The sequence below is a fragment of the Sylvia atricapilla genome, chromosome 6 (assembly GCF_009819655.1).
Source record: "Sylvia atricapilla isolate bSylAtr1 chromosome 6, bSylAtr1.pri, whole genome shotgun sequence".
In the NCBI taxonomy this organism is placed as follows: Eukaryota; Metazoa; Chordata; class Aves; order Passeriformes; family Sylviidae; genus Sylvia; species Sylvia atricapilla.
In genome coordinates this window covers 56,962,221-56,988,483 of record NC_089145.1, presented here as the reverse complement: position 1 = coordinate 56,988,483, position 26,263 = coordinate 56,962,221, and the positions used below count along the sequence as shown (strand labels likewise).

General features: G+C 39.3%; 1 protein-coding gene across 1 annotated transcript in view; it reads left to right on the top strand.

Moving 5' to 3' along the window:
• Positions 1 to 26,263, top strand: part of TTLL5 (tubulin tyrosine ligase like 5) — a 123,661-nt gene that overhangs the window by 48,831 nt on the left and 48,567 nt on the right. The window contains exons 23-30 of the mRNA XM_066322020.1: positions 811 to 931; positions 2,536 to 2,682; positions 4,843 to 4,943; positions 7,616 to 7,749; positions 8,363 to 8,476; positions 8,849 to 9,250; positions 10,663 to 10,850; positions 24,143 to 24,297. Coding sequence (XP_066178117.1) covers positions 811 to 931; positions 2,536 to 2,682; positions 4,843 to 4,943; positions 7,616 to 7,749; positions 8,363 to 8,476; positions 8,849 to 9,250; positions 10,663 to 10,850; positions 24,143 to 24,297 — 1,362 coding nt within the window. The remainder of the gene's footprint in view (positions 1 to 810; positions 932 to 2,535; positions 2,683 to 4,842; positions 4,944 to 7,615; positions 7,750 to 8,362; positions 8,477 to 8,848; positions 9,251 to 10,662; positions 10,851 to 24,142; positions 24,298 to 26,263) is intronic.

Sequence of the window (26,263 nt, the reverse complement as noted above, 5' to 3'; positions counted from 1 at the left end):
AAAGCTTCTAGCAACTGTGGGGAAAACTGTGAGGAAGAGCAGAGGCTGGGAGAGCAGAATGTTTGAGGGTAGGGTTTGGACCAAGAGGACAATGAACATAATTAGGCAGAGCTTTCAGCAATTTCTCTCACAACAAATGCATATACTGAAGTGGCTACTATTGTGAGGGAATGAGAAGCTATGTGTCCCTCCCTCTCCTCAGTTCATGCTTGCAGCTTCCCAACATGTTCAGCCAGCTGCAGAGCAGATTTTGCTGATGTTCCTTCATTCCTCAGTGGTGCCTTGCTCAATGAAATTTGGCTTGTATCCCTGAGCCAGCAGGGGAAGAGCTCACTTTCACAGATTTAATTCTTTCATTTCCAATGGGAATTACAGGGTCTTTGTTATAACTCTGGCACCAGTACCAAGCCCTTTGTTTATTTTAAGGTCTGTTGTTGTGGTGTTCAAAATGTTTGTGAAAACAGAGGCCCAGTAGAGCCTCGATTTTGTTTAAAAAATACACAGTTTTGCTTATGTCCATGTTACTGGCTTTTAGAGAATAACCAAGGCTGTAAAAGGCAGGAAGAACATTCCACTTTTAGAATTAATCTTCGAGAGTGTCTGCTGTCTTTTGTATGTCCTCCTGCAATACCTACCTCATCTTTGTGAAAATGCTGGTGGGGTGAAGGGGTCCTCCTTTCTTTGAGTTTCAGCATTAGTGCACTTAGGAGGTGCTTGCTGACTGTACTTTGCTCCATAGGCTGTGCCTGACTGCTGTAACTCTTCCCATTCCTATTCTGAAGGTAGCTGATTGATTCTTTTTGTCCACAGCAAAATACAAGCTCGTACAGCTTTCTCTGCCTATCTGCAGCATGTTCGGCTCCGACTGATGAGGGGGACTGGTGAACGGGTCCAGAATCCTACCTGGGCTGCCAAAGAGGAGGAGCAAATGGTAAGAAGCTTTGTGTTGGCCAGACTGAGAAGCCAAGTTGCAATCTACCTTGAGAGTTTTGAGGTCAGTTCCCATCCTTCCAAGTACAGCAGTCCAACTGAGATGACGGTTGTTCATCTTTGTCTAGCTGCTAGTGCTGTATTTTTAATACACAGATGAGGCAGGACTGCTTACTGACCTGAGAACAATGATAAACAGCTCTTAATGACTGGACTTAGTGACATTCAAGCTGCTCAGATCTCTTGTTGGTTCTCCTTCACTGATTTCTAAGCTTACCTGCTCTTGAATTCTTCTCTAGAAGGTTTTGTAAGATTACTTTTCAGGGTCTGGTTTCTGCTAAATTAAACAAAGTCTTCATCTACTCAAATAGAACAGGTACCCAGTTAAACTTTTTCTCTTATGTACTGTTGTAATATGTTCAGACATCTGTGTTTATGAATCTTACTTGCATTCTACATAGAGGAAATTCAAGTAAAAGCCACTGAGAAGAGGAAGTAAAAGTGATGGATTTTTCCAACAAGTATTTTAAAGTCCTGTGTTTGATATGTGTGCATTTTAAAAGCACAGCAAGCCCAGGTCCTTTCACAAACCTTCCTAAAAGAGCTTTGTACAGCAGGCTCTTGAGCTTTCTGCATATATTCTCACTGAGTGCATGTTGCAGGGAAACAGCCAATGTAGTTCAGAGATAAAATTGTGTGTCAAGAATAATCATTCAACTCAGTGGAAAATGTTACCTCTGCTCTTTCCAAGTGGAAATTAAAACGGGCTTTTCGAGAGTCACTTTGTCTGCTGTACTGAAGAATAATATTTGAAATAACAGATCAAACCAGCCTGGAGTAATGGCAGTGAGAGGCGAGCTGTGAAATCCAATAGTTTGGCTGTGAGGCTGCTCATTTATGCATTAGCAGAACTCCTAAGCAAAAGCAAAGCCAGAGGCGAGACAGAAAGGGTTCAAAACACCCACAGGATGCATCTTGCCTCAGGATCTGCCTTGCCATATGTTTCCCCCACCAGAGGTCAAACAGACATGGTGAGGGACAGGAATTACATGGCTGTAGATGTAGGCATCTATTGCTGTGGAGAGGATGTGTCAATAGTGTATGTATATATATATATGAAAAATTTTGAAATGGGGTTACCCATATCTGAACAAGATCCACTTCCCTGTGGTACTGCTGAGAGAGATTTTTGTCAGTGCACTTTTTCACAGGCCTTCTTTCAGCACATTGCAGTTGGGTTTTTGGAAACAATGTCTTAAGATACTGGACTTTACAGGTTATTATGTTTCATTGCATTTTGCTGGTTGGTTATTTTTTTCCTTTAACTGCCACGCTTTTGAGACAAACACTTTTTAAGTGTTCCAAATTCTGACCCACCTCAGGCAAGATACACCACTGTTTTTCTCCCCTACATTGGATTTATCGGGCAGTAATAAAAGTGCTTATTGGAGAATATTTTTGCCTGCCAGTTTTTTCAGCACATTTTCTCAGGACAAAGTGTTAGTTCCTGCAAATCCTTAGTTACTTCCTGCTGTAGCATCTCCATTCTCTTCTCCCCACATCTCGCAGATAGCAGGTTGCTAACTCCATCTCTCTTGCTTTCAGGAGCTCATCGTCCGCTTTCTGAGGCGGGCTGCCACCAACCTTCGGCAGTCCTTGAGCCTGCTGCTCCCCAGCCGTCATGTGGGATTGCCTCTCCGCCGTCGTATCCTGGCTCGCCAGCTGGGGGACTTCATCATCTCTTACAACAAGGTGACTTACTCTTTTTTTTAGATTTTTTTTTTTTATTTTTCTTTTCTTCTCACAAAGCGTCTCGTGCTCTCTGTTTCAAAGGCGCTCTTCTGTTATTTAGATGATCTGCTTGCAGCTGGGCATCCAATAATGGTACTTCATTGAAATTATCAGACAGACAACAGTATTATTACATAATATGTGCAGGCCAGTAATTATGTACATAAAAAAGTGCTGAAATGAAGTCGAATTTAACTGGCAGTGTGCTTTTTCTTTGCCTTGTCTTTGATTCTAGTGCTTTGCAATGCCTCTTCCTACTTCTGATTTTTATGGGGCTTCTTAAAAAATATTTTGTTTTCTACAGAACAGCATGAAATATGTATTTTACTATTTACTTGATATACTGAAGGACTGCGACATATCTGCAGGAAGGTACTCTGCATGCTCAGCGTTAAGGAGATGTAGGTCCTAATTTAAATAATTTTCACATCTTTATATGTAGGAGGTGTTGTTCTTAGCATAGTGGTTTCAACCTAATCCTTGTTCAGCAAGGACAACTTCCCCTTTCCTTTGCCCCCTTGCATTTCTTCAGTGTTAGAACAAGGGTAATTGAAATTCAGCTTTCAGAGGCTGCTGTGCAGAGGCCTCCAAGCTTCTACTTGTTAGGAGAGGATGTTCACTTACATTACCTTGTCAGAACTGACATCTGGTAACTTGATCTGTCTAATCAAGGTTGGTATTGAACCGAGTCTGTTCCAGGGAGTGCCTTGTATGCCTAATGCTCACTGAAGTACTCTGTTAGGAGGAACCACAAAACACTTGGGTGGCTCTGTGGTGAGTGAGGAATGCAGCTGCTTTGGATATAATTTCCACTTAAATTGTATTCAAACATTAGGATTTTCTGCTAACTCTTGAGTAAATTCACAAAATAAAGCTGTGTAGCTGGTAATAAATCAGTGCATAAACATATTTTCTCAGTTAGAACAAGTGAGAACATATCACTTGAGGTTTCAGGGCGTACGTGTTTAAGCCCTTGAGAGTCTGTTGGGCTGTGAGGTTTTTTTTGATTTCTGATTCCAACATAAAGACTTCTTTCATTGACTTGTAACTTCAGATTTAGTAGGGACTCCTGCTTGCCATTATATATCATCTATAATGACACAGAAGAAAAGAATACAGCTCCAGCAAATTAAATAAAACAGATCACATACTATCCAGACATTTACTTAAGTAGCAAAGGGTGAAGATGTCCTGAACCAGCTTTTTCTTCCCTGTCTTGAATTATGTTTCAAAAGATGTATCTGACCTTTTTTCCCTGGGAATGCTCAGGATAACAGCAGGAAGAAATGAAGTGGAGGTCAAGTCTGGTCAGATAAAGCTTTTAAGCTGATACTGGTATTTCAGACAGGTCTGAAGGTTTTTTCAGTGAACAAAAATATTTGTATCAATCTAACCTCTGGTGCCAGCCAATTCTACTGGTGTAAAATAGACTGTTAGTATCTGAAAACTTGCTCCCATTTTCACCCACAAAGGCTTACCATTTATTCCAGTATATTTCAGTGTATAAACACGTTTGCCACAGCCTGTACTGTTTTACTTTCTTAGTCTTTGCTAAAGCAAAGGGGTTTGGTATGCGAGGTTTTGGTATAAGCCCTCAGCAATTTGCTGCTTGACAAAAGAAATTAACTCAAGAGAACTGCTAGTTTATAGTAGAAAATATGTTAATTTTCTACAGGCATCCTTCCATTTCTTTAAGATTATTTTATACATTTTCCCTCCTTTCTTCTGTCTGTCTCCTTCTGGGACACATGCACAAATAAAAGCTGTTGAAAGGAACTCTGTGGCAGAAATAACAAAGGGGAGAGGAGACCTAGTACCTGTAAAGAATGATTTTTTTTTTCCCTTCCATACTTCCTTATGTTCTTGCAAAGGGTGTAGTTGAAGGAACAGAACATATTTTTGAGAACTTGACCTTTTCTCAGCAAATCAGTTGTGTCAGGTAGGGGAATGAACCCAGTGTATGCTTAGGATGTTGTCTCTGTGGCTTTCCATGTTTATTCATGTTGTTGCACATAGCAGTGTTCTTTTTTTTCTAGATCCTGTGGAATTGGTTTTTGTATTCTGGGAGCTGTAGCTATGCCATGGAACATAGAGACACTTACTGATACTGCTTATTAACAGGAAACAGAGCAGATGGTTCAGAAACAACCAAAAAAGAAACAGGAAGAGGAAGAGGAAGGAGTGAATCCTGAATGTTTTCAGAACTTCATTGCCACAGCAAGGTAGGAATAGATTTTATTCCCTTTGATGAATGGTCTCTCGGCCTTGAAGCATTGTTCTAAAGATGATTTGATTGATCTAAAGCCTCTAGACACCTTTATTTGCTGTAGGATCTGTTCCTGCAGAGGGACGGAGAGCTTGTCTCCTCTTGTCTCTCTTCCAGCAACCAAACACTTGTAACATCAGCACCTGGTGCATAGAGAAGAACATACAATAGATGTTTTGACCATTAAGTAACTTCCCAAAGGACAGCAGTGGTTGTCCTGCTCTGGCCTGTGTAAATTTCAAACTGCTGCTGGTGAGTTAATGGTTTATTTTCCGGTGATGCTGGACTAAATAAGGCAGCACTTTGGAAGGAGAATGAAACTAGAACTGCTCCTCAGATGATCTTGAGCTGCTGTGGTTGAACAGTTGTTACAGCTCTGACTCAAGTTTCTGCTCTCAGAAAAAAAAAAATAATCTCATGCTTGCTGCTTCTCTTCAGGAATTTTCCAGGTCTGGATTTTCTGAGATGAGCAAGGAAGGGAGTTAGGCCTCTTATTTCCCTGTTAAGGCAGTTCAGTGCAAGCAGTTACTTTCACAATGGACAAGCAGAATTTTCTGTCACTGCACTTTATCTGCTTTAAATTTTAAAGTGTCTGGTAAGAAACATATTTTAAAAATAGTTAAGTATTCCTTAGTGCCTGGAGCATTGTGTGAAAAACAGTGGAATTATAACTATCTGACTGTGGAGAGGTCTGAAATTATTCAGTGAACTGCAATTATGTTTTTGACGTCTCTGATTCTTGAGCACAAAAAGCAATAATTCCTCTTGACTCTCTCATTTGGTCTATATATGATATGCATATATTTGGTCTATATATGACATGCCTATTTGGGCAAGAACCCCTGTCAATATCTGGACAGAGTTTACCTGCCTTTTTAATGCCCATCTTCTTTTTTTTCTGTGAAGATTGATGGTCACTTCTTCTTTTGCATGACTACTTATTAAAGTGTTCTTTCTTTTCCTGTTTGGATAGCACTAATAGTGAATGATTGTAAGTGGGTGATAACTGAGGCATCCTAAGTAAGTTTAGGTGGTTTCACAGTCTGTCTTGATACATTCTTATGAAAACATTTTGCTAATATAATTGATGGAGTCATTACTGCAGCAGATTTACAGGATCACAGAAAAATCTTCAGATAAAGATGGGTTGTCTGACTGAGTGATATAGAATAGTGATATGATATTGGCAAAATATCATTTGCCAATGATCAGACAATTTCTAGCAATGATCTTTCTGCTTCTTATGAAGTATGAGGTGTGTTTGAAAACTCTGATATCTAACACTACTTGGCACTGTGCTGCAAGCTTAAATCAGTGAGCAAGTTATTTGGAGCCAAGCAAAGAGGATAGATTTCCACTTGGTGTGTTGATTCTGCAGTACAGTAAATTCAACAATGGAGAAAATTGGTAATAAATGTTGCTTCTTGAGATTGTCTCATTGACTTGCTAACTTTGATATCACATGGATGTCATTGTGTTTAGTTGTACATATGCTGTGACCATTGATTCTAAACATCCTCAGTGCATTGTAGAAGCACATACATACTGGTAAATTCATTTAAAAGTTTAAAGCAGCTTTCCACCAACAACTTCTCATTCTTATATTTTCTCCTCGCTTCTGTTCTGGGAGAAAAAGTCAAGTTTAGTTCTCCAGGGAATGCTGCAAACTTCAGTGTATCAGCTTTAGACATGGCTTTTACCAAAGCTTAGGCTAGCTAATACTAGTTACAGTTGTGATAGTCAGAAGATATTTTTAAAGATTCTAACTGCTGCTCTAAATATTAATAGAAAAATTAATTCTGCAAATTTATATTTCTGTGTTACATTTTCTTGCAGTGTTGCTGGCACTATACTACTTGCTTTGGTGTTTGCCATGCTATACAGCCACTCAGTGATGCTGAGGCAACACTATAAAGCAAAAGGGAAGCACATTAGATACTAAACAACTGGAACTACAGCTTACACAAATTCTGATAAGAATGGCCAAGAAACTGATGCTGGTTTGGGACCAATACATGTTTAGGATATTGGGGCTGTCCCACTTTGTTCTTGTAAAGAAAATGAGAAACATACGCAAGTTTTGTGAATTGCACAAAAATATTGACTGTTCTGGTTCTCCCGGAGTTTTGGCTAAATAACAAGCTTTTGTCTTCTTTCTTCTTCCTCTACTGCTGACTAGAAACTACTAATGGTGACCATAAAACAGAGGCTGAGCTGGGTTCTCTCATGGGAAGATAGCTGCTCATTCTAAAGAGCACCTGCAGAAGATTGACAAATTTAGCTGTGGATGGAATCTCTCATGTTGAGCTAATTTCACCAGATGTGGGGAGATGAGTTTGGAGTATTCACTTGCTCTTTATTTATCCTGAGAAGGCTCCTGAATGCCTTGAGTTTTGTACTGCATAAGAAGATGGTATTTTAGTGGGAATCACAGGTTTAACCAGGATATGTTGCCTTCATTCTGCTTTTACCTTGTAGAACTGAGCAAATCATTAGCTTGTCTAGTGTCACCCTTTTTTCCCCCTACTCCATTCTTCAATTTTCCTATTGTTTATTGTCATTGATTGTTACATGAATGCAGAAAAGTAGTGTCCTCACTCTACATTCATTCTTCTGTCCTTATTGCAGTGAAAGTGACCTGGAGGAAGTACTGACATTTTACACACACAAAAACAAATCAGCAAGTATCTTCCTAGGAGGAAAATCCACAAGCACAAAACACAGCAACAGCAGTCACCAGTCAGAGAAACAGCTCCAAGGTGGTAAGTTTTGTAGGCAGTTCTGAGATGATGTTGCCTAGACAAATCTAGTTTGACTTAAGTCTATGAAAAGACAACAACCTCTCCACAATGTTACTCAGGTTTTCCGAGGTTGCATATATCTTTATTTTTTTTTTCTTTTTTATCTCAGTTTTATGTGAAGGCTAGAGTAACTTCACTCCTGCCTTCTTTGCCTGAAGTGAAATGGCTTGAACTTAGAATGGCGTTTATAAGGAACTAGAGATAGTAGTTCATGGCTGAAATGAGAATGCAAACAGAAGGCAGTAAGAATTTAAGTGAACAGAGAATCCTGAAATCACAGTAAGGGACAAATGAAATCAAGGTCTTCAGTATTGCTGCCTGCAGTGAGAATATCCATTGGAGGGCAGAGACTGTGTATTTGAGCCTAGTTAGGCATTCCATGGAAGGAAAAGTGTGTCAGCTGTATGTATCTGGTAGTCCATGCTGCTGTACATGACAGCATAATTGTCATCAGTGAAGTTGTGTGGTCTACAGGATGTATTAGCAATAAAATCATTTATACAAGGGTAAATTCTGCAGCTTTCTTCTGGTGGTTTGTAATGTTCTACTTCCTAACTCCTTGATTTTGTTATAGAGCATCCTGAGATGGTGAAAAAAATGAAGGGTGATCATTCCAGAAGTTCAGTTGCAGATTTGTCTGCAGAAGGAGTATTAAAGGGCTGTAAACCCAAAGAAGCTAGATCAAGCTGTAAGTGAACTGACTTAATTAATCATAAAAAAAATATTGACTGCATATACTGTTTTCAATACTGTTATAAACAAAGGTTGGAACCTTTGGGTTCAAACTGAGAGATCCAAATGTCCAATTTTTACTTTTAAACACAAGAGAAAATACTGTAGAGTAGGGAAAGAGTTAGCTGCCCCTCACTGTGGGGGATGATCTAGATATGGCAGACTTTGAAAGAGGATATTTATCATGGAGAGCCTCTTGTCTCTGCTGCTAGATGAGGTCATTTTGGTTTCAGTGTGTCTGAATACAGGTATTTGGTATGTTGATACTATCAATGGACCTAAAAAGCAGATTTTTTTCTCATATAGTGTCTTCATTATCTTTGTATAGTTCCAGAAGGACTCAGCTCCTTAAATGCCGAAATGAAATTACCTCAGTGCATCCCTCTTGGTGCTTCTTCCTCTGCTCCTGCCGTGTTCCAGAGAAGTACCAGCTCTTGGATGCCATCTCAGCCTGCAGCACCTGAAAATTCAAAGGCACCTGGTCATCCTTCATTGCCAGCCCCTCCAGCTGCTCCCAGACTGATTCAGTCCCCACCTTCACTGCCCTCCTTGCAGAGCACAGCTCTTGACAGCTCTTCTGTCCTCACAAACCCGGGGTCTGCTGAGACTGGTGGCCTTGCAGGGTTACATCGTCGTTCTGCTAGCTGCACCATTGGCCCATTCTCCTCTTTTCAGAGAGCTGTTCAGATCTACAGCCAAAGTTTGTCCCAGCCAAACTCTGCAAAAGTAGGTGAGTGTTCTGGGATTCATAATAACCTGCTAGTCCAGTGCAGAGATTGTGGAGTAGATAGAAATTTTACATTTCCAGAATTGAGTCTCGTTGGTTGGTGCTAAATTTCTTCTCACAGAAAGCAGAAGTGCAGGATGCAGCCCTTGTTAGGCAGATGCTTTTATTGACCAAATGAACAGGCAATCATAGAATCATTTGGGCTGAAAAAGACCTTTTAGATCACCAAGTCCAACAAATAACACTAACAAGTCCAGCATTAACCAGGTCCCTAAGATCTGCATTTACCTGTCTTTCAAATATATTTGTGGATGGTGACTAAACCACTTCCTAGCAGCCTGTTCCAGTGCTTGACAACCCTTTTGGTGGAGAAATTTTTCCTAATATTCAATCTAAAACTTCCCTGGCACAACTTGAGGTCATTTCCTCATGTCCTGTTGTTTGTTATTTGGGAGAGGAGGCTGACCCCTCCCCCTCAAAAACCTTTTTTCTGGTGGTTATAGTGATAAGGTCTCCCCTCAGCCTTTGAACTTGTTCAGAAAGAGCTGTGAAATGAAGTTTTGTATATTTTCTTTATTATGTTATTGATCTCATATATCTTTAGTGGATTTAATGTTGTTTTCATTAGCAGAAGTCCTGTCTCAGTCTATGTGCTGTTCTTAGTTCTCTGGTTGCCTTAACAAGCATAGAAATCTTATTATGAAACCTTGTAAGTGTTGAGTACTTAAAGGTGTGTCAAGACCTCCAGAAGAGGAGGATCTGAACAAATCATTACAGTATCTTATTCTCTAAAGTGTTTCAGCACTGCCATATCCAAGGCTATCCCAGAAATAAGATTTCAAGACCTCTCCTCTATCATGCTGTGGTAAAACACAGCTAAGCAATGCAGCTATAGAGTGTAAAGAATTTGAAGGGTAGGAGAAATTGTAGGAGATTGCATGCAGACTGTAATCTATTTGGAAGCTTTTGGGAACCACACACAGGCTAACAGCTGTGATCCTGATAATACTATTTTTTTGTATTTTGATGGTATTTATTTGTTCTAGATTATGTGTCAGGGTCAGCACATGTTTACTAGGGTTGCTGTATACATATTGACAACCCCTGTAGTATTAAAAAACATCTTACTTCCCAACTGAGCAGCTTACTTAAAGAGATCCATTTGTTTTTAAGGAAAAAACTTTACAGATTAAACTTGAGTAACAGCTGCCAGTATCTCTGGAATTTGGTGCCATTAGATACATTGTAATAAAGAGAATGCAGGTTTGGAATTGCTAATTGTTCATAGGGGCAACACCCTTGCAGAATAGGTGTGTTCTGTGTTCTTCTTGCCATCTTGCTTGCTTTTGTGTGTCTGTGATGAGCAGGCTGTGTGACATCTGGGTCATGAAGCAGTTGCCATGTTTGTTTGGCAGGTGTCCATCGCAGCTCGAGCTGGCAGTGTGTGGGCTCGGGCAGGACACACAAAGATGCAGAACATCCCCCTTCCCAAGGCAAACGGCACAGCCCTGCTGGGGTGGCAGCAGAACTGCAGCAGCTGGCAGAAAAACAAGCAGCCTGCCAGTATTCCCCACCAGGCCACGTCAGTCTCCTTACACAGCAGGTATGTAAGCACTGCAGTAGGGTCCCTGTGCAAGGGAGAAGTTTGTTTCAGGCTTTTGTGTGAGTGCTGGGCTGGGCTGAGATGTGCTGCAAGCAGGAAATCTCATGAAAATTCTTCTCTGTCCTGTCATTTTGAAGTATTTACAGTCACCAAAGTTTTGATTTTCTGTGAGATGGCAAGAATGTCGGGGAGTCGTTTTATAGAGGAAAAAAGGCAGAGGATTAGAAAATATGTTATAAAAAATGAAATCCATGCTTTGTCTTACTAGACGATAAACCCAAGTCTTCTCAGATTTGTGCTTCCATGCAGTTTGCTTCCTCATCCCTCCAGTGTGTCATCACAGTGCTGGCAATGAAAGTCTGCAGAATGGCTTCTGATGTAAATTCTGTATTCCAATAACACTATAAAGACATAATGAAGTACTTACTGGCATGGGGAATGATAATCCTTTTCTCCAACATGCTGATACACATGAAATGTACATTGAGTTCTGGTAGAATTCCACTTACTTTTATATTTCTTGTTGAACTATGTCCTAAATGGTTACACAAAAACAATTTTTTTTGCTTTGAAATATGCTATAGTTGAACTCATCAAACGTGTTCAAGTTGAGTACTTCTCAGTTAATTAAAATGCCAGCTGCAGATTTTTTAGAATAGGCACTTTGCCTTGGACAGTAATTTTTTCTCTTTACTTGCTGATTTGAATGTCTTAGTTTGATTCTTGTCTTTTGGAATTACTGTTTTCACAGTTATATTTTGCTAAGTTTTCTGAGGCATGTTTAATAGTTGTAACAGCTGCTGGTATTTGCTTCTCTTTGCTTCTTTCAATTTTATTTTTATATATTTGGATTTTGAATATCTGTTTATGCTATTGGCAATATATTAATTTCAAAATGTGGGGTACATTTCTAATTTTAGGAAGCTGAATAGATTTTTTTCTTTGCACACAGCTCTTCCATTTTTAAAGGATATGTCAAAAAATAAAGTCCCTTCTTGTTGATGGACTTGGGAGAGAATGTGAGGACTGGCTATACTTGTGATGCTGAGGCCTGGTCTTGCATAAGGCCAGATCCTAGTTAGAAAACTTTCCTGTTTGCTTGTCTAGTAATACTCAGAGCTGTCAGTCTGGTTCTCAGCTGGTTTTGAGTTAAATGTTGTTGGTAAAACTGTTCAAAAACTTTGATAGTGAAACATTTTCATTCAGAAAATGTTGATTTGTTGAAAGCTAAATATATGATGGAAAGTGTCTCCTTGGATAAAAGTTAGTATTGAAACAAATACTTGGGAAAAATTTGAAATACATCTATTTCTTTTCAGTCTTTCCAGAAAAGAACTTTGAGTTCATAGACTTTTTCCCTAAAATCATTCACTGCCCATTCTGCTTCAACTGCCATAGTTTGTTAGGTCTATCTAGAGAACCCACTGTGTCTTCTTGCAGCCATTCCTGTAGCTATTAAATGATTTTTAAACTTCTGTATTCCTACCATGGCTAGTTACTCCTAGAAAAATTAGGAAGCATAGAAGGAGGAGTTAAGAAAGGAATTCAGAAAGATCTGCATGGGAATGGCAGCAGTTCTGTGAGCACAGCTGTGTTGGGTGACAAAGCAGCATACTCTGGTGGCAGCTGAAGCCTGTTTAGCCAGCAGTCAGTCTGTGTAGGTACACTCCAGAGTGAGGGTGGCTGTGAAGTGCATGGGTAGCCTGGAAATTAGTTTGCTGTAGTAACTGTGTCTGCATTGCTTTTGCTTCTGGGTTTTTCCAAGATACCTTCCCACGGAAGAGGTGGGAATTGCAAAGTAGGAAAATAATGATGATAGTTTGCTTTGCTACAAGCAAACAAGAGACATCTCAGCTCCTAGCAGACACTGCCAATTTTCTGACTCTGCTATATTTTGCATTCAACTATGCAGTGTTTGCACAGGCTTATTTTCAGTAGTGAAATATAGAAACATGTTAGGCTATGTCATTGTGATCTTGTGTCATCATGAAAAGATCCATGTAGAAAGGAATTCATGAGTCAATGAGAAGTTTAGAGCTGGAGTTCTGTCTGACAGTGAGTTTCCTTCCTGAGCCTGTGTCCATTAGTTCTAGACATCTGCCCTCTACAGTGATTTTTCTGGCCATGTTTTTTAAATAATGCCTTTGGAGAGATGAAATCTGAATCTGAAGCTGCTTAGTATGAAAATTTGGATTTAGTTGAGAACGGTTTTTAAGGCAATCTGTTTCTTCAGTACTGAATTTATGGCACATAGCAATTTCTAAGTGGAGACCATTATGTTAGGCACAGTTGAAACAGTGATGTTTTGGGAAGTTCAGATGTAGCTGCAAAGTCCAATGTATCATAACTAAAGCATGCAGTTACTGCTTATGCCTTTTTTTATTTTCCCCACACAGACACATTCTATTCTTCTGTCAGTCTTTAAAGAGTCATTCTGATTATTTTATTGACCCCCTGGATTTTAAATCCTGTCCTGCATGAAAGACTCAGGTTTTGTGGGAAGATAGAGCTGCCTTGGCAACACGGGCAGTAAGAGGTATCAGCATACAGTAAAACATAATAGTAGGGCAGCAAGGCTTGGGCTTATTGTTGAGGGACCTGGAGCTAGGATGACTTTGAACTGCTTGGCATGGATGTGGATTTGAAGCAGGGGCATTGAATATATAGAAGTGCAGGAATTGCAGAGTAGGGGCTGGCAGTTTGGAAAATGATTTGCAGGAGAATAGGTCACGTTGAAGCTACCTGGGAGTGCTGCATGGTTTCAGATTTGGGCAGACCTGGATTTGGCCTAAACCAGGAGGGGGAAGGCAGAGACAGATGAGACAGAGAAATATGTGGGTGAAGATTTAGTAAACACCTGGAGAGAACTGGGAAGTCAAAGACTTTTGGTATGAGATGAAAGCGGAAAAGGCTTAAGATGGCAGTGTTTGAGGGTTCTGGGTTATGGAACTGATGGCTTTAGGACAGGAGAATTAGGGGATTGAAAACTGAGAGGAGAGTAGAGAAAGGGCTCATACGGGGTCCTTTACCCTCATAAGGGTCACTTAATTAAACAGGGCATTACTTTCCTATAGATTTCTAGACAAGAAACTCTGCATTGTTATTTTCTCCCTTTTCACTTCTCTGTTTAAACCCCTTGAAATATGATACTATTTTTTTAAAAGCATTCTTAAATATATTGGCATGAAGATTAGAACATTACTTACCTAATAATAAAAATAGTACAATTGTTTAAAGCCATTCCAGAAACTTGGAGTTAGTCTACCTTTTTGGAAAGTACCTGGCTGGTATGAAAAGGGCTTGATATATGGATTTAATTATGTTTCATGATAAGATTAGGACCATTGATTTGGAGGGAGTATATGAAAGAGTGACTTTTGAAAATACTGGTGTTGCTGTGGACTGTGTTTTTTTTTGGGAGGGGGGGTGTGTGTATTTGTGTGGGATTTTTTTCCACCCCCAAGGGCAAGAACTTCTGTGTGAGAGTTGAATATCTTTGTGCATTGGTTCCCTGGGTTGTGCCAAGCTGTGTTCTGGAGGCTGGGGTACTCTGAATACATACCTCCTTCCAAAACCAGTTGGGAAGCTTATTTTCCATTCCCATTTTTGTGAGAATTGCTTCTGGTGTCTGTATAGTAGTGTGGGTCTCTGGGGTTCCCAGGAATGTAGCCTCAGCAGCTGTGCTTGGAATGGTGGTGTCATCCTGGTTGGGAGTCCACCTCTGTCCCTCTCCAATCTCTGCTGTTCCTTGCTGTTTTGTACCCATGCCCAAAGCACCTGTTTTGTGTTTCCTCTTTTACACTCTTGGTTTCTAGCCTCTATAGTAAATAAGTTTATTATTGAGTTATTTTTATTGATATAATTTTATTGATATTATTGATACTACTTCATTATTTACTACTAAAATATTAATGTAAAAGGCAAAATTTTAAGTATCTGATTAACTTTGAAAAAGGTGTTTAAGATCTGTTCTCTTAAGAAAAACAAGATTTTTGTGTTTACATCAGCTTTCTGTCTTATTCCTCTCTATTCACTTCTGAAGCATGAGATAGGATGATACTCATAGAATATACAATTCTTCATATATGAGAGATAGAGATGTAGGAATGTAAAACCTTACTGATGTGCAGTTGTGTTCTGTTGTACTCAGTTTTTATTCCTTGCAGACTGTCACACAAAGTGTGTAGGAACATTTTGCCTTTCATTAAGTTGTGTTTTTCTACTGTTTCTAAATACAGCTCATTTTGAGATTATGACAACAGCGGGAGTTAGGTACCTCTATCCATACTATATATTTCAGACACTGCCTGATTTTTGCAGTGTGTGCAATCTAACTATAGTACTCCAAAGCATCCAAAAATAGAAAGGTGAGCCTCTTGTTAACTACCCAATGTGTCTGGGAGCAAGCAACAGAGATCTCTATAGTAAATGTGCCTTTGAGGGTCCAGCATTAACCTGGTGAGGCAGTGGCTGAGTAGGCTAATAAGGAGGTATCTGATCTCAGATGGCCACAAGAAAATGGGTAATCTATTATGTCCTATCTATTAGAGTTCTTTGAACTGAGTAAAATAGCACAGAGTGTAATTTGTTTATGTTCAGACTTCCAAAAAAGATTTTGACAAGCTTTCAGCAAGTGCTGTTAGGATGGACAAGTGTCTTTAGGATGATAAAGAAAGTTTTATTACAGATTAAAAAAAAAAAAAAAAGACAGAAAGCAAACAAAAAAAAAAAACCTAGTCAATTTGCTATATAGTAAATGGATAACTGAAGATGCATAGTACAGAATGTACATGATCCAGTGTAAAATTAAAGGTTTGTAAGGATGAGGTTTATAATTAATAATTATTAATACGGCATTTTATTTTTTAAAGAATGAATACAAAATAAAATTATTGCAAGGTAATATAGGGTGTGAATTTATAGTAGATTAACTACTCTGTAGTGTTCATCCCTGTTTGTGCAGCTCATGTCTACTACATGAGGTGATTTCTAGTTACCTTCAGTATAATATAGGCTGCAAGAATCCCACATTCAGTTACAATGAAGTTAAGTGTGTGCTGTAAACTTAAACTTGAGCCTACCTCCTGGTAATTTGTCACTATGTTTGCATTCTTTCTTTGATTATTATGAGTAAAACTAGTAGAAATTTAAGAGCTGTGTTAATTGGGCTAGACATGGGCAGATGAAGCTCAGTATTTACAAATAACTAACTATATGATAAGCAATAATTTTAATTTCTTGAATGATTAATCTAAAGTTTATTTCTTTAGGGATGAAAATAAAGAATTTTATTTCATTGAAAGCTCAGTGGAGATACCTGTTTCAAGTTAAGCAGTAAAGTAAGCAAAAAAAAAAAGATTAAGGAACAGGATAGGATATATGTGTTTTAGTATAAGCATCAATTACATAACCTCCCTCAAAAATGTTTTCACTTCTGGATGACATTTCTAAAGTGTATTTAGGAAAAATAATTGGGATTCATAGATGATGGACTGCAAATGCAGTTTTAATTAGGAAGTGAAAACATTAAGTTTTTTGAGGGAGGAGTTAAGTGTGAAGGAATTACATAGAGCAGTGAAAGACAGGGTAAATAAAGTTTAGTTTATTGATGTTTCTCATAATAAGAAAAGGATATTCAGTTTAGCAAGAAGATATTGGAGTGAAAAAATTATAATAAAAGTGAATAGTTATTGTCACAGAATTTATTTACCTTCTGAAAGTCTCGGAAATGGGATATGATTAAAGTTGAAAAACTAGTAGGCTTTAGTTTCCTCTGACAGAATAATGAGCATTTTGCAAATGATAGATCCCTAGGTTTTACCATACAGAAATTAAAAATTCATTTGTCTTATCAGTAAGATGTTATATGCTTCGAAACCAAAATTTCTTCCATCTTCTGAAATACCTCAGACAGGATAGTAAGTTTGCTGGGCCTTTGATCTGAACTGACCTTTTATACTGATGAACATGTGCTATGCTGCTGCTTCCATACTTTCTTTGTTACATTGCTTTACTGTAGTCAATCTTTTCATTATGATAAGGGCATTACTGAGACACTTGTGAGGAACTCAGTGTCTGAAATTGATGATTTCCCTGGTTACATAAATCAGATGCCTGCTAATTATTTTTACAAAGCGATGATGTCTTTGTCAATGTGTGTGGTGTAGTGGTTAATGGTACATATTGACAATACAGTTTTCAGTTTCCTGAAATTTTCTTGTTCCAATTGCCCATTGTCTTGCATGAGCCTAAACGGTGACAGTACTGTTGGGGAAACAAGGCAGGTATATTGGTGGTGAACTGGGGAGTGAAGCCTCAAGATAGAGTTCAGCAAGCCCACTTCATTGGATGGGAACTTCGTTGCCTTTCCTGCCTTGATTTGTGTTGTAGAGATCTTACTGAGTACTTTGGGACTTCTGGACAGCTGAACTAAGAGGGTTTTTTTACCTCTACCTACTGTAAGCCATTAGCCTTTCCTGATGGACAGATGGATGAAGTCTTACCCAGACTACTTTTCCTTCTATACCAGGCTTTAATCCTAAAGTCCTTATTTCATCTATGTTTAGCATAAAACATTTCCATGTGTTTATGTTGCAAGACTTTCTGCAGGGAGGACATGAAAATACACAGCATGTGTGTACATCCAGAGCCAGGTGGCTGGATCCTGGATGCACATGAGTGTTTTATTTTGTGAATTTACATGCAACTTCTTTCTGAAGCACGCTGTAAGGTAAAAATTCTTGTGCAATGCTGTATCTGTGTGAGGTCCCTATTACTGCCTGGTGAGGGGGGCAGCAGTTGGAATCTAGCAGGCTGTAGTGCTTCGTGGTTATTAATGCTAGGGAAGTAAAGAATGTGTTGAATTGGCCAGCTTGACCAAGAGGAGGAGGAAGAGAAGGAGGGGAAAGCTGGTGGGAGCCCTGACTCGGTGTGTGTGGGAGAGTGAGAGATTTCAGGTCCCAGCTATCATCAGGAATAGCTCCAATTTTTGCAGCCGGGGAGTTTTATCATAGGGATAACATCAGACCACCCAGGCAAGGGCTATACAGAGCTGCCTCCTTCTGTGCTATGCAGCCAGTCAGTGCCCAAGATCCAGCAGCCAGGATTCCTGCAAACATACTGACAGATCCAGTGGAGGATAGGCCACTTGTCTCATTCTACTTCTATCATTTAGACAGAAGGTGGAAATGAGCAAGAAGCAGATGACTTTACTAAACCTTAGGACCAGGGAGAGGGAGTGAGGAAGAATCAAATGGAACATTTTACAGTGTCCCAGGGGGACCCAGTAAGGGAATCCCAAAATAGTGAGCTTCATCTTAACATCAGCTGCAGTATTGGAAGCCTCACCTGCCTTGTCCTCAACAGAGCAAACTGCCAAAATGCACTGTACAGGTCCCAGTGGGCATCAGCTCTTTCCTGAAAAGCACAAGAGCATTAAATTTAGAGTGCAGCAAATACTTCCAGAATTTTGGTGAGGCTGTTATCCCCACTGAGGAGTTTTTGGGTTTTTTTCAGTGATGATCCCTTGGTTTGACTCAACCCACTTAATCTGAGTCTTAGTTTTATTTTCTTTGTGACCATTTCTTTGGTTTTTACACTTCCACTGCTGGAGAGAAAGGGAAGTGTAAAGGAAAGAGGCATTTTACTGTAATTAGTAAGAGGAGCAAGAAGCAGGCAATCACCTCTGGGGCGCATTTTTCTTTCCTCTTTCACACACCTCTGCACTGCTGAAGGGCCACGCCTTCTCCTCACTCAAACTCTTCACACAGGAGCTGGAATTACTTTTATTACTACTGTTTTGTAGCAGCAGCAATAATGTAACCAGTTGGTCTCAGCAGAGGTTGTAGAAAGTGAAAAATCACTGTAGTTTCTGCTGTGCTCTTGTTGAACTCCTCCTGCTCTGAGGCTCCACAGGGAATAGAAGCAGAGGGTTTTGTTATGATGCAGCAACATCTGCAGATAGTCACCAAACAGGCCAGGCTCAGCAGCTAGGGCTCATGTTATGGGAAAGATTACACCCTGATCATCAAACTTTTGGCAGGATTGTGCCTTGTAAAAATCACTCCCACTGGAAGTTTTGAGGCAGAGTATCTAAATGAAAGCCTGACTTTTTCAGGAGAAGGAAGAGGGGGAGTTCAACCATCCACAGCAGCAGCTCTAATTTGGGTTTTCTTTTTTCACTGTTAAATGGATGCATATGCTGGAGACGCTACAAAGGAATTTGCAAGTTTGTCAGGTTTCCCAGGAATGTCTTTGGCAGGTCTTTGTCTGGAACGTTTTCTGGAGACTGGAACACTTGTGCTCTGTATGCATATGTATATCCTGTAAGCTGGTAAGCTCAGAGAGCAAAGAAGGAATGTCACAGGCCTTTGGCCAGATCAGCCTTGGTACACACACAGATTTCACACTTCCCCAGCCTGTTTGCCCCGGTTCTTCCCTCATGGCCAGCTGTTACTGCAGATTCAAATCTGTACATAAAATGAAGGTGCTTTAGTATGGGGTGCAGTCAGCAAGATGGCCTAGGTAACAGAAAGGTGGTTCTAGAAAAATCTGTTTGTATCACATGATTTCCTCATGGAATTTGCAGTGGTACATTTTGTTACACTGTTCAGGCAGTGGTTGTGTATGTGTCTTATCTGTGATTTGGGGTTTCCTTTGCCTCTTAAGAGGCAGGTTAAGACTGTGTAATTTTATTTTTTTTCCTTCTTTCCCTCCCCCATACTGGGATAGCCTGTTGGGTTCCAGTATCTTGATGCATTAAGGAAAGCAAGGCAGCTGGACTATTTCCAGCAGTTCTGGCAGACCTGCACGCTGTGTTAGACCAAGTCATGCTAGCCTGTCCTGGAACCCAGAAGTACCTTGAAGCTCTGTGGTAAAGCTAGGAGAATGCAAGACTCACTGGGGAGAGGACAGGTTAACAGTGAGTATTTATATTGTTGTAGCATCTAGTCAGTCATCTCTGAAGGCTGAAGGAAGAAAAACAACTGAAAAAATACAGCAAAAATTCTTTGTTTTGTTCCCCCCCCCTCCCCTCATGGCAAGTTCTTAGCTCTTCCCTTCTGTTAAAGATTTCATGGGTCTTGAAAGCCTTAGGGGTATCTGTGTTGGAGGAAGGCTTGGAAGTGAAAATATTTGTGACTATGGAAGCCAGATAATGAAAGAAAAAGCATATTTCATTTGCAAGCTGTTGGATAATGTTGGTGTTGTTGTATGAACAGTAAGTAAAAAAAGAGAGAATTAGGGATTGACTGAAGGGTCTTGAAGGAGTCAAACTGTATAAACTTATGGATACATATGCTTGCAGAGCATATGGGTAAAAATATATTGAAAGGCAAAGGAGAACACACTACAAATGATGAAACATTTTGGACTTTTTGCACATTTTCAAGTGGAATGGTTCCCTATTTGAGCTCATGATACAGTTTCATCTTGTCCTGTCTGACTCATCAAAATTTAAGGATTCTGGCCTGATACTAAGTCAGAGAAGTAGTGATCTTAGATGTATCTTCTAATGATCCTTGTCCAATCCTTCTTTAGACAAAAAAGCTTCTCAGTTAACAGTTTATTCATGTCTGCCTTTGTAACCTGTTGATAGGGAAAACTTTGTCTCCTCCTGCGTCTGACTGTGAAAATTTTATCATTTTGAAGGCTTTTCGCAAGAGACAAAGTAGGCCTATGGTTACTGCATTCTTTTGGCATATCTTTTAGGCTTGATATGTGAAATATAGCTTGAGCTCTGGACCCCTTTTCCTCCTCACCAGTCAGAAAGATCCAAATGGAAATGTGAGATGTGTGAACTGCGGAGGATGCAGTGTGGCTCCAAATAAGAGAAATGCTCTTTAGACTTTGTAAATCTTCAATCTCCACCACGTTTTAGGCCACAGGATATGACTGGCTTCTGAAAGAAAAGCGCTAAAACTGCCATCTGGAGAGGATCAAGTAGGCAGTTTGTCGTGTGTTGCTCGCTGTAGCATATTGACCAGTGAAACTTTGGATCTGCTGTTCAGGGTGTTGGTAATGAAAATTTAAATCACTTTTTCACTGCCTGCCAAGAGGGCCAGAGTAATAACTTCTAGTGGTGGTATGTCCCTGTTCACCCTGGTTGTCTCCTACAAACTAGCAAGAGAAGCATTCAGGCTTTCAGGAGGCTTATCCTGAATCTGTAGAGGCTGATCTATAACACTCATTATTATTATTATTATTATTATTATTATTATTATTATTATTGTTATTTGCTTTTTCTGACTGTTGTAATTTATGGCTTTAGCTTATTTCAAACATTAGAGAAGATGAAAAAGAAAATACTAACTTTATTATAGAAAATTATTTTTGGATATGATAATGGGAAACTCTTGAAGGACTAGTATAATGTGGATCAGAAAAGTGAAAGCTATTAAGCTCTTTTTCTGACTGTTGCTTGTGATTTCTTAGAAGTACTCTACAATGGATCTTTGTCTGTAGGCTGCTATTAATTGGATGTAAATTCTATCCTGAAGTTTTTATTCCCATCTGTACTTGGAGAGTTCATATTTCATATTGAATTTTTAAAGCAGATTAACAAAAACAAACCCCTCAACTCCTATATTCAGCACTTTGGAGTATCATTCTGTGTTGTGGCCTTGCTTTCAGTCTTAAAGTTTTTTCAGAAATAAATTTCTCAGAATGATGCATGACCATAGAAATCAGTTCTTTTAAGCTGAAGTGTCTCTGCTGGCAAGGCCAAATGCATTGCAGTCATAAACTTACCTTGTAACGTTTAAAAATAAAAAATAAATGTAAAAAAGTACTTCAGCATTATGCAATAGCTTGTCTTTTGGCTTATTAGCATAATATTGAAGTAAATACAACAGTACATATATGGACTGTTTCTAACACAGCTCTCTATTGATATGGCTGTGACAACCCACATGTTGTTCTCCTCTCCCCTCATTTTTTCATGTTGTATCACAAATAGAAATACATCAACTGGGTTCTTTTTCTTCTGTGAAAGCTTTTGGGGATTTACTGTATCATGGTGTTAGTGTGTTCCTTTCAGATTCTGACATCTTTGTTGCCCCAATCAGTTTAAAAATTGTAGCAAAACTTTATGAATCCTTCTATCATGAGAGATATTAGCTGTGTATTGTCTTGCCTTTTACAAGGTCCACAAAGAATGTGACAAGAGATATTTGAAAATTGGGATGTTTGAAGTGTGCAGTGCAGCCCATACAGGTCTCCTGTCATACTGTCAGTGTCACGAAAAATACTCTCAAGTCAATCACTGCTAATGAAAAACAGGAATCTTACCAAGCAGGAGGGTTTGAACCATCTTGTTGCAACTGTTTGAAAATTAACTTAATTCTTATAGATCCACACCAAAAACCACCTTCTCTGTTGAGCCCCACTAGCCTTTCTTGGTTTTGGAGAGATTTTTATATTTGTTTGGTTTTGCTCCTTTAGTACTATTTCTGAAGCTCTTTTATATGGATTTTTTGGTCCAGGTGCTCTACATTACCTTTTACAACAAAGTGATTTGCTGCTCAGTATTTGCCTCTGTAAAGGGAAGAGTGCAGTTCAATCAGGTGCACAGGGAGAGTAGGAAGTCAAGGCACTGCTGAGCACAGATGTGTTGGGAGGGCCTCAGTAATCCTTCCAACCAACCCCCTGACCAGCCAATTATAGCAGCTGCCATGTCTCAAAGCATGGCACAGTAACAAGCAGTAACACCTGTCTGGGTGGGCTGAGTGCAGCTAAACCTTACATTCTTGCTGATGTTCTCTCTCTCTTTCTGAATCCTTCACCTGTTTTTAATCCTGCTGTAGTTTAAACACCTTTCTATCAGGAATGTGTGAAATGTTGCTATTACCCATGCTGTTACCTGTTTGCTCACCTGCTTAAAAAGACAGCTTTCAAATAAACAATGATACAATGATAATTAAAAAGGAAAGCATGACAAAGTAATAGAGTAGGATGGTAATTCATCAGACTAAATGGTTCTTGGCATCAAGATGATGATGAGAGAAAATGTGATGAAGTCATCTTCATTTTACACATTGGATGTGTTAGCAAAATTGTAATCACTGTTGCTGACAAGCTAAGAATTGTATATAACCTATTTTATTTATCATGTTGCCTTTTGTGTTTGCATCATTTACCATTCTTCTTCTTTTCAGACAATAAATTCTTTGTGACCGGCAACTGCCATTGTTAGGTATTTGTATGGTGCCTGGCACAATCAGAACTAAATCTAATTTGAAGCTTTCTGTTACTGCAATGAAGATGCTTTAAATTTAAATTAAATTCTGTGGAACACAGTGACATTAAGAGTGAGGTAGAGGCACCAAAATGACACTAATACTATTTCCATATTAGTGGCTAACAGTACCCATTACTAAACTTGCCTGATACTGTCCCACTGTAATATCTTGTCTTCAATTGCTTATAGTGTTCTGTAACTTTATTAATTTGAATTAATGTTCTCTATGCTTATTGTTCAGTTTTCAGAACACTTCAGGCAAGGTGAAGTATTCCAGCCAAAACCAAGGCTGGATTAAAAAGATATTTTGTGCATTTTAATATCTGTAGAACTTTTCTTTTAAATCTCTTCATCTCCCATGCTTTGAAATAGCAATTTAGAACTTGATATTACAAATGTACATCTAACATGATTTTTGTACGTTTACTTGTACGAACACAGTTCTTTGTAAGTGGTTGTGTGAGCAGTTTCTTTAATGTTTGGTTGAGTTTTGGTTTGAATTTTATATCCAAGGTACTTACGCTTTTGGGTTGTGCCTGTATGTTTGTATAGAGAGGGGCAGAGACAGGACAGGTGCATATGGCTGGCTTACTGACACAGCTCATGGTGACTGGAGAGATACTCTGGTCTCTGCTCAGTGTAATTTAGGCTTGTAGCTTTTGATCAGTGCATGTGGAGTTCATTTTTCACATGGCAGGAATTTTTTTGCTTTGGGATTTTTGTCCCATCTTTGTCCTTTTCCTCCTCTGTTCTTCTGTGAATGGAAGGGTTGTAATTTTTGTTCTGACCCCTGAATTCATCTCAGGCATGGTGGATGTTGGTGTCATCTCTCTCTGTTTTATGGAACTAGCACAGTGCTTTCACATTTGAATATTCCCATTTTGTAGTAGTTTCACTTCTCTTAGTACATACTCTATCCCATTTACTTAGTGATACCTTTATCTCTTTTCTTTGCTTTTAATTGTTTCTGATAGCTTGTTTGGGTTTGTTTTTGTTTTGTTTGTTTGTTGGTGGTTTGTTGTGTTTGTTTTTTTCTTTTTTTTTTGTGCCTCTTTAGTTAACAAACCTGGACTTGGCAAGTGGAGCTATGAGCAAGGGGAATGCAGCTGCCCTACAGAGCTACTGGTCACCATTCAACAAAAGAGGGTCACTGTGGCCTGGTCAGTCAGACACTCATAGAGATGACAAAAGATCTGTCCCTTCAGAAGTGAGGTAAGTTAAAATTGCTGCTCTAGCTTTTTGAAGAATGCAATCACTTAGGACCTCATTTGTAATTTGTATTTGGCTTCTTGCTCGGATGCAGGAGTATGTCCAGAGAAGGGCAACAGAGCTGGTGAAGGGTCTGGAGCACAAGTCTCATATGAAGCAGCTAAGGGAGTTGTGGCTGTTTATCCTTGAGAAAAGGAGTCTTTGAGAGTGGGGGGCACAATATTACTCTGTACAACTCCTTGCAAGGAGGTTGTAGCAAGGTGTGTGTTGGTTTCTTCTCCCAAATAACAAATAATAGGACAAGAGGAAATGACCTCGAGTTCCACTGGAGGAAGTTTAGATTAGATATTAGGAAAAATTTGTTCACCAAAAGCGTTGTCAAATATTGGAACAAGCCACTTTGGGAAGTGGAGCCACCTGAGGGTTTTTAAAACATGTGGATGTGGTACTTAGGGGTGTGTTTTAATGATGAACTTGATAGTGTTACGATTAACAGCTGGACTCAAGGATCTTAAAAGGAGGATCTTTTCCAGCATAAACAATTCTATAATTCTAAGGGCTTAGTAATGGTTCCTCTCAGGTCTAGAAACTAGCCCTACGAAAATAACTATGATCCCAGAGCTTTCAGGTTCATAAGCTTTCAGGTGAAATAAGGGCATAGATGAACATGGTGGATGAAAAGGAAATGTCTGTTTTTCCTTGAACATTTCCCATCCCTGCATCTATAAATTAAGGTTTGCTGGTGTTGAGACATATATGCAGGATACAAACTTAGACCTGATGCTACAAAAATCTCCACTAAGTCCTAATCTTCATGCTTTTTCCATGAATATCAAGTTCAGATTGTTCAAAGAGCAGTGTTTATCAGAGTTTCTTTTCCAGATGTCTTCTTTATATTCTATACTAATTTTGGGCATTGGAATTGATATTTATGGCTTATACACTCTTTGGAATCAGGGCAGGGGACTGATTCTGCAGTAAAACCATTCTTCCTGTGATTCAAAGAAAAGCAAGATTTACTTGCACTGAAGTCTGAATCTTGGAAGCCAGGAACAAGGCAAACTTGCTGCAGTAACCAGGCTGGAAAACAAGCCCAAGACTCCTGGAGATTTGAGTTCTTCCTTTGCCATTCCAGTGAATAATATTGATTCCTTTGCCTAAGTGTTAGTTTTCTGTCTTTTAAAACAGAATAATAAGGCAGAACTTCTCCAAGACATGCATTTAGGTCTGGAAAGCACTGTGTACATGAAAATACTGATTTTTATCCCTGGTTCCTGAATGCTACTGGAAAATGGAGGGAAGTGAGAGGAGAAAGACAGTGCAGAAGGCATGTGATCTGAGTGGTGATCCTTTCCCAAATGGGTCCTTTAATAGAAAGATTGTAATGGGATTTGGAAAGCTCAAGTAAAATTGTTCTTATTTCATCAGTCACTACTTTTCATCCTGCCTAAAGAAGAGGAATGTGAGAAATGAATTCTTGGCCTGTTTCTGTTCCAGCACAATGTTTGCCTCAGGGGTTTAAAGTTATTGAGAGAAGTGGTGGTGATTCTGCTCTTGGACCCCATCCAGGCAAGCTATTACCTAGTCCAAATAAAGAACCTATCCAACAGGTGTAAACTGCCTTCCCCTCGCACATGGCTTGAGAGAGGAGCAGCATGCAGGCTGTCCTAGAGCTTCCCTTTTCAGCTCTGCACCTTTGCATGGGTTCACAGACAGCTGCAAACCCCACCACTAATGCCCAGAACTCCATTCTGAATGACTTCCAGGGTGGTGCCTCATCTAGCATTGTGTGCATAGTTTAATGCCTTTAGTTAAAGTTTCTGTTTTATTTTGTACAGCGATCTGAAAATATTCAGAATTTTCCAGTCACAACTTCAAATCTTTTACAAGGCATTTAGTCTTTCATTACTTCAATTGCTCTGTTTTTATCCTCAGGACAAGAGTCAGAAAGATGCCTTAAGACTGACTC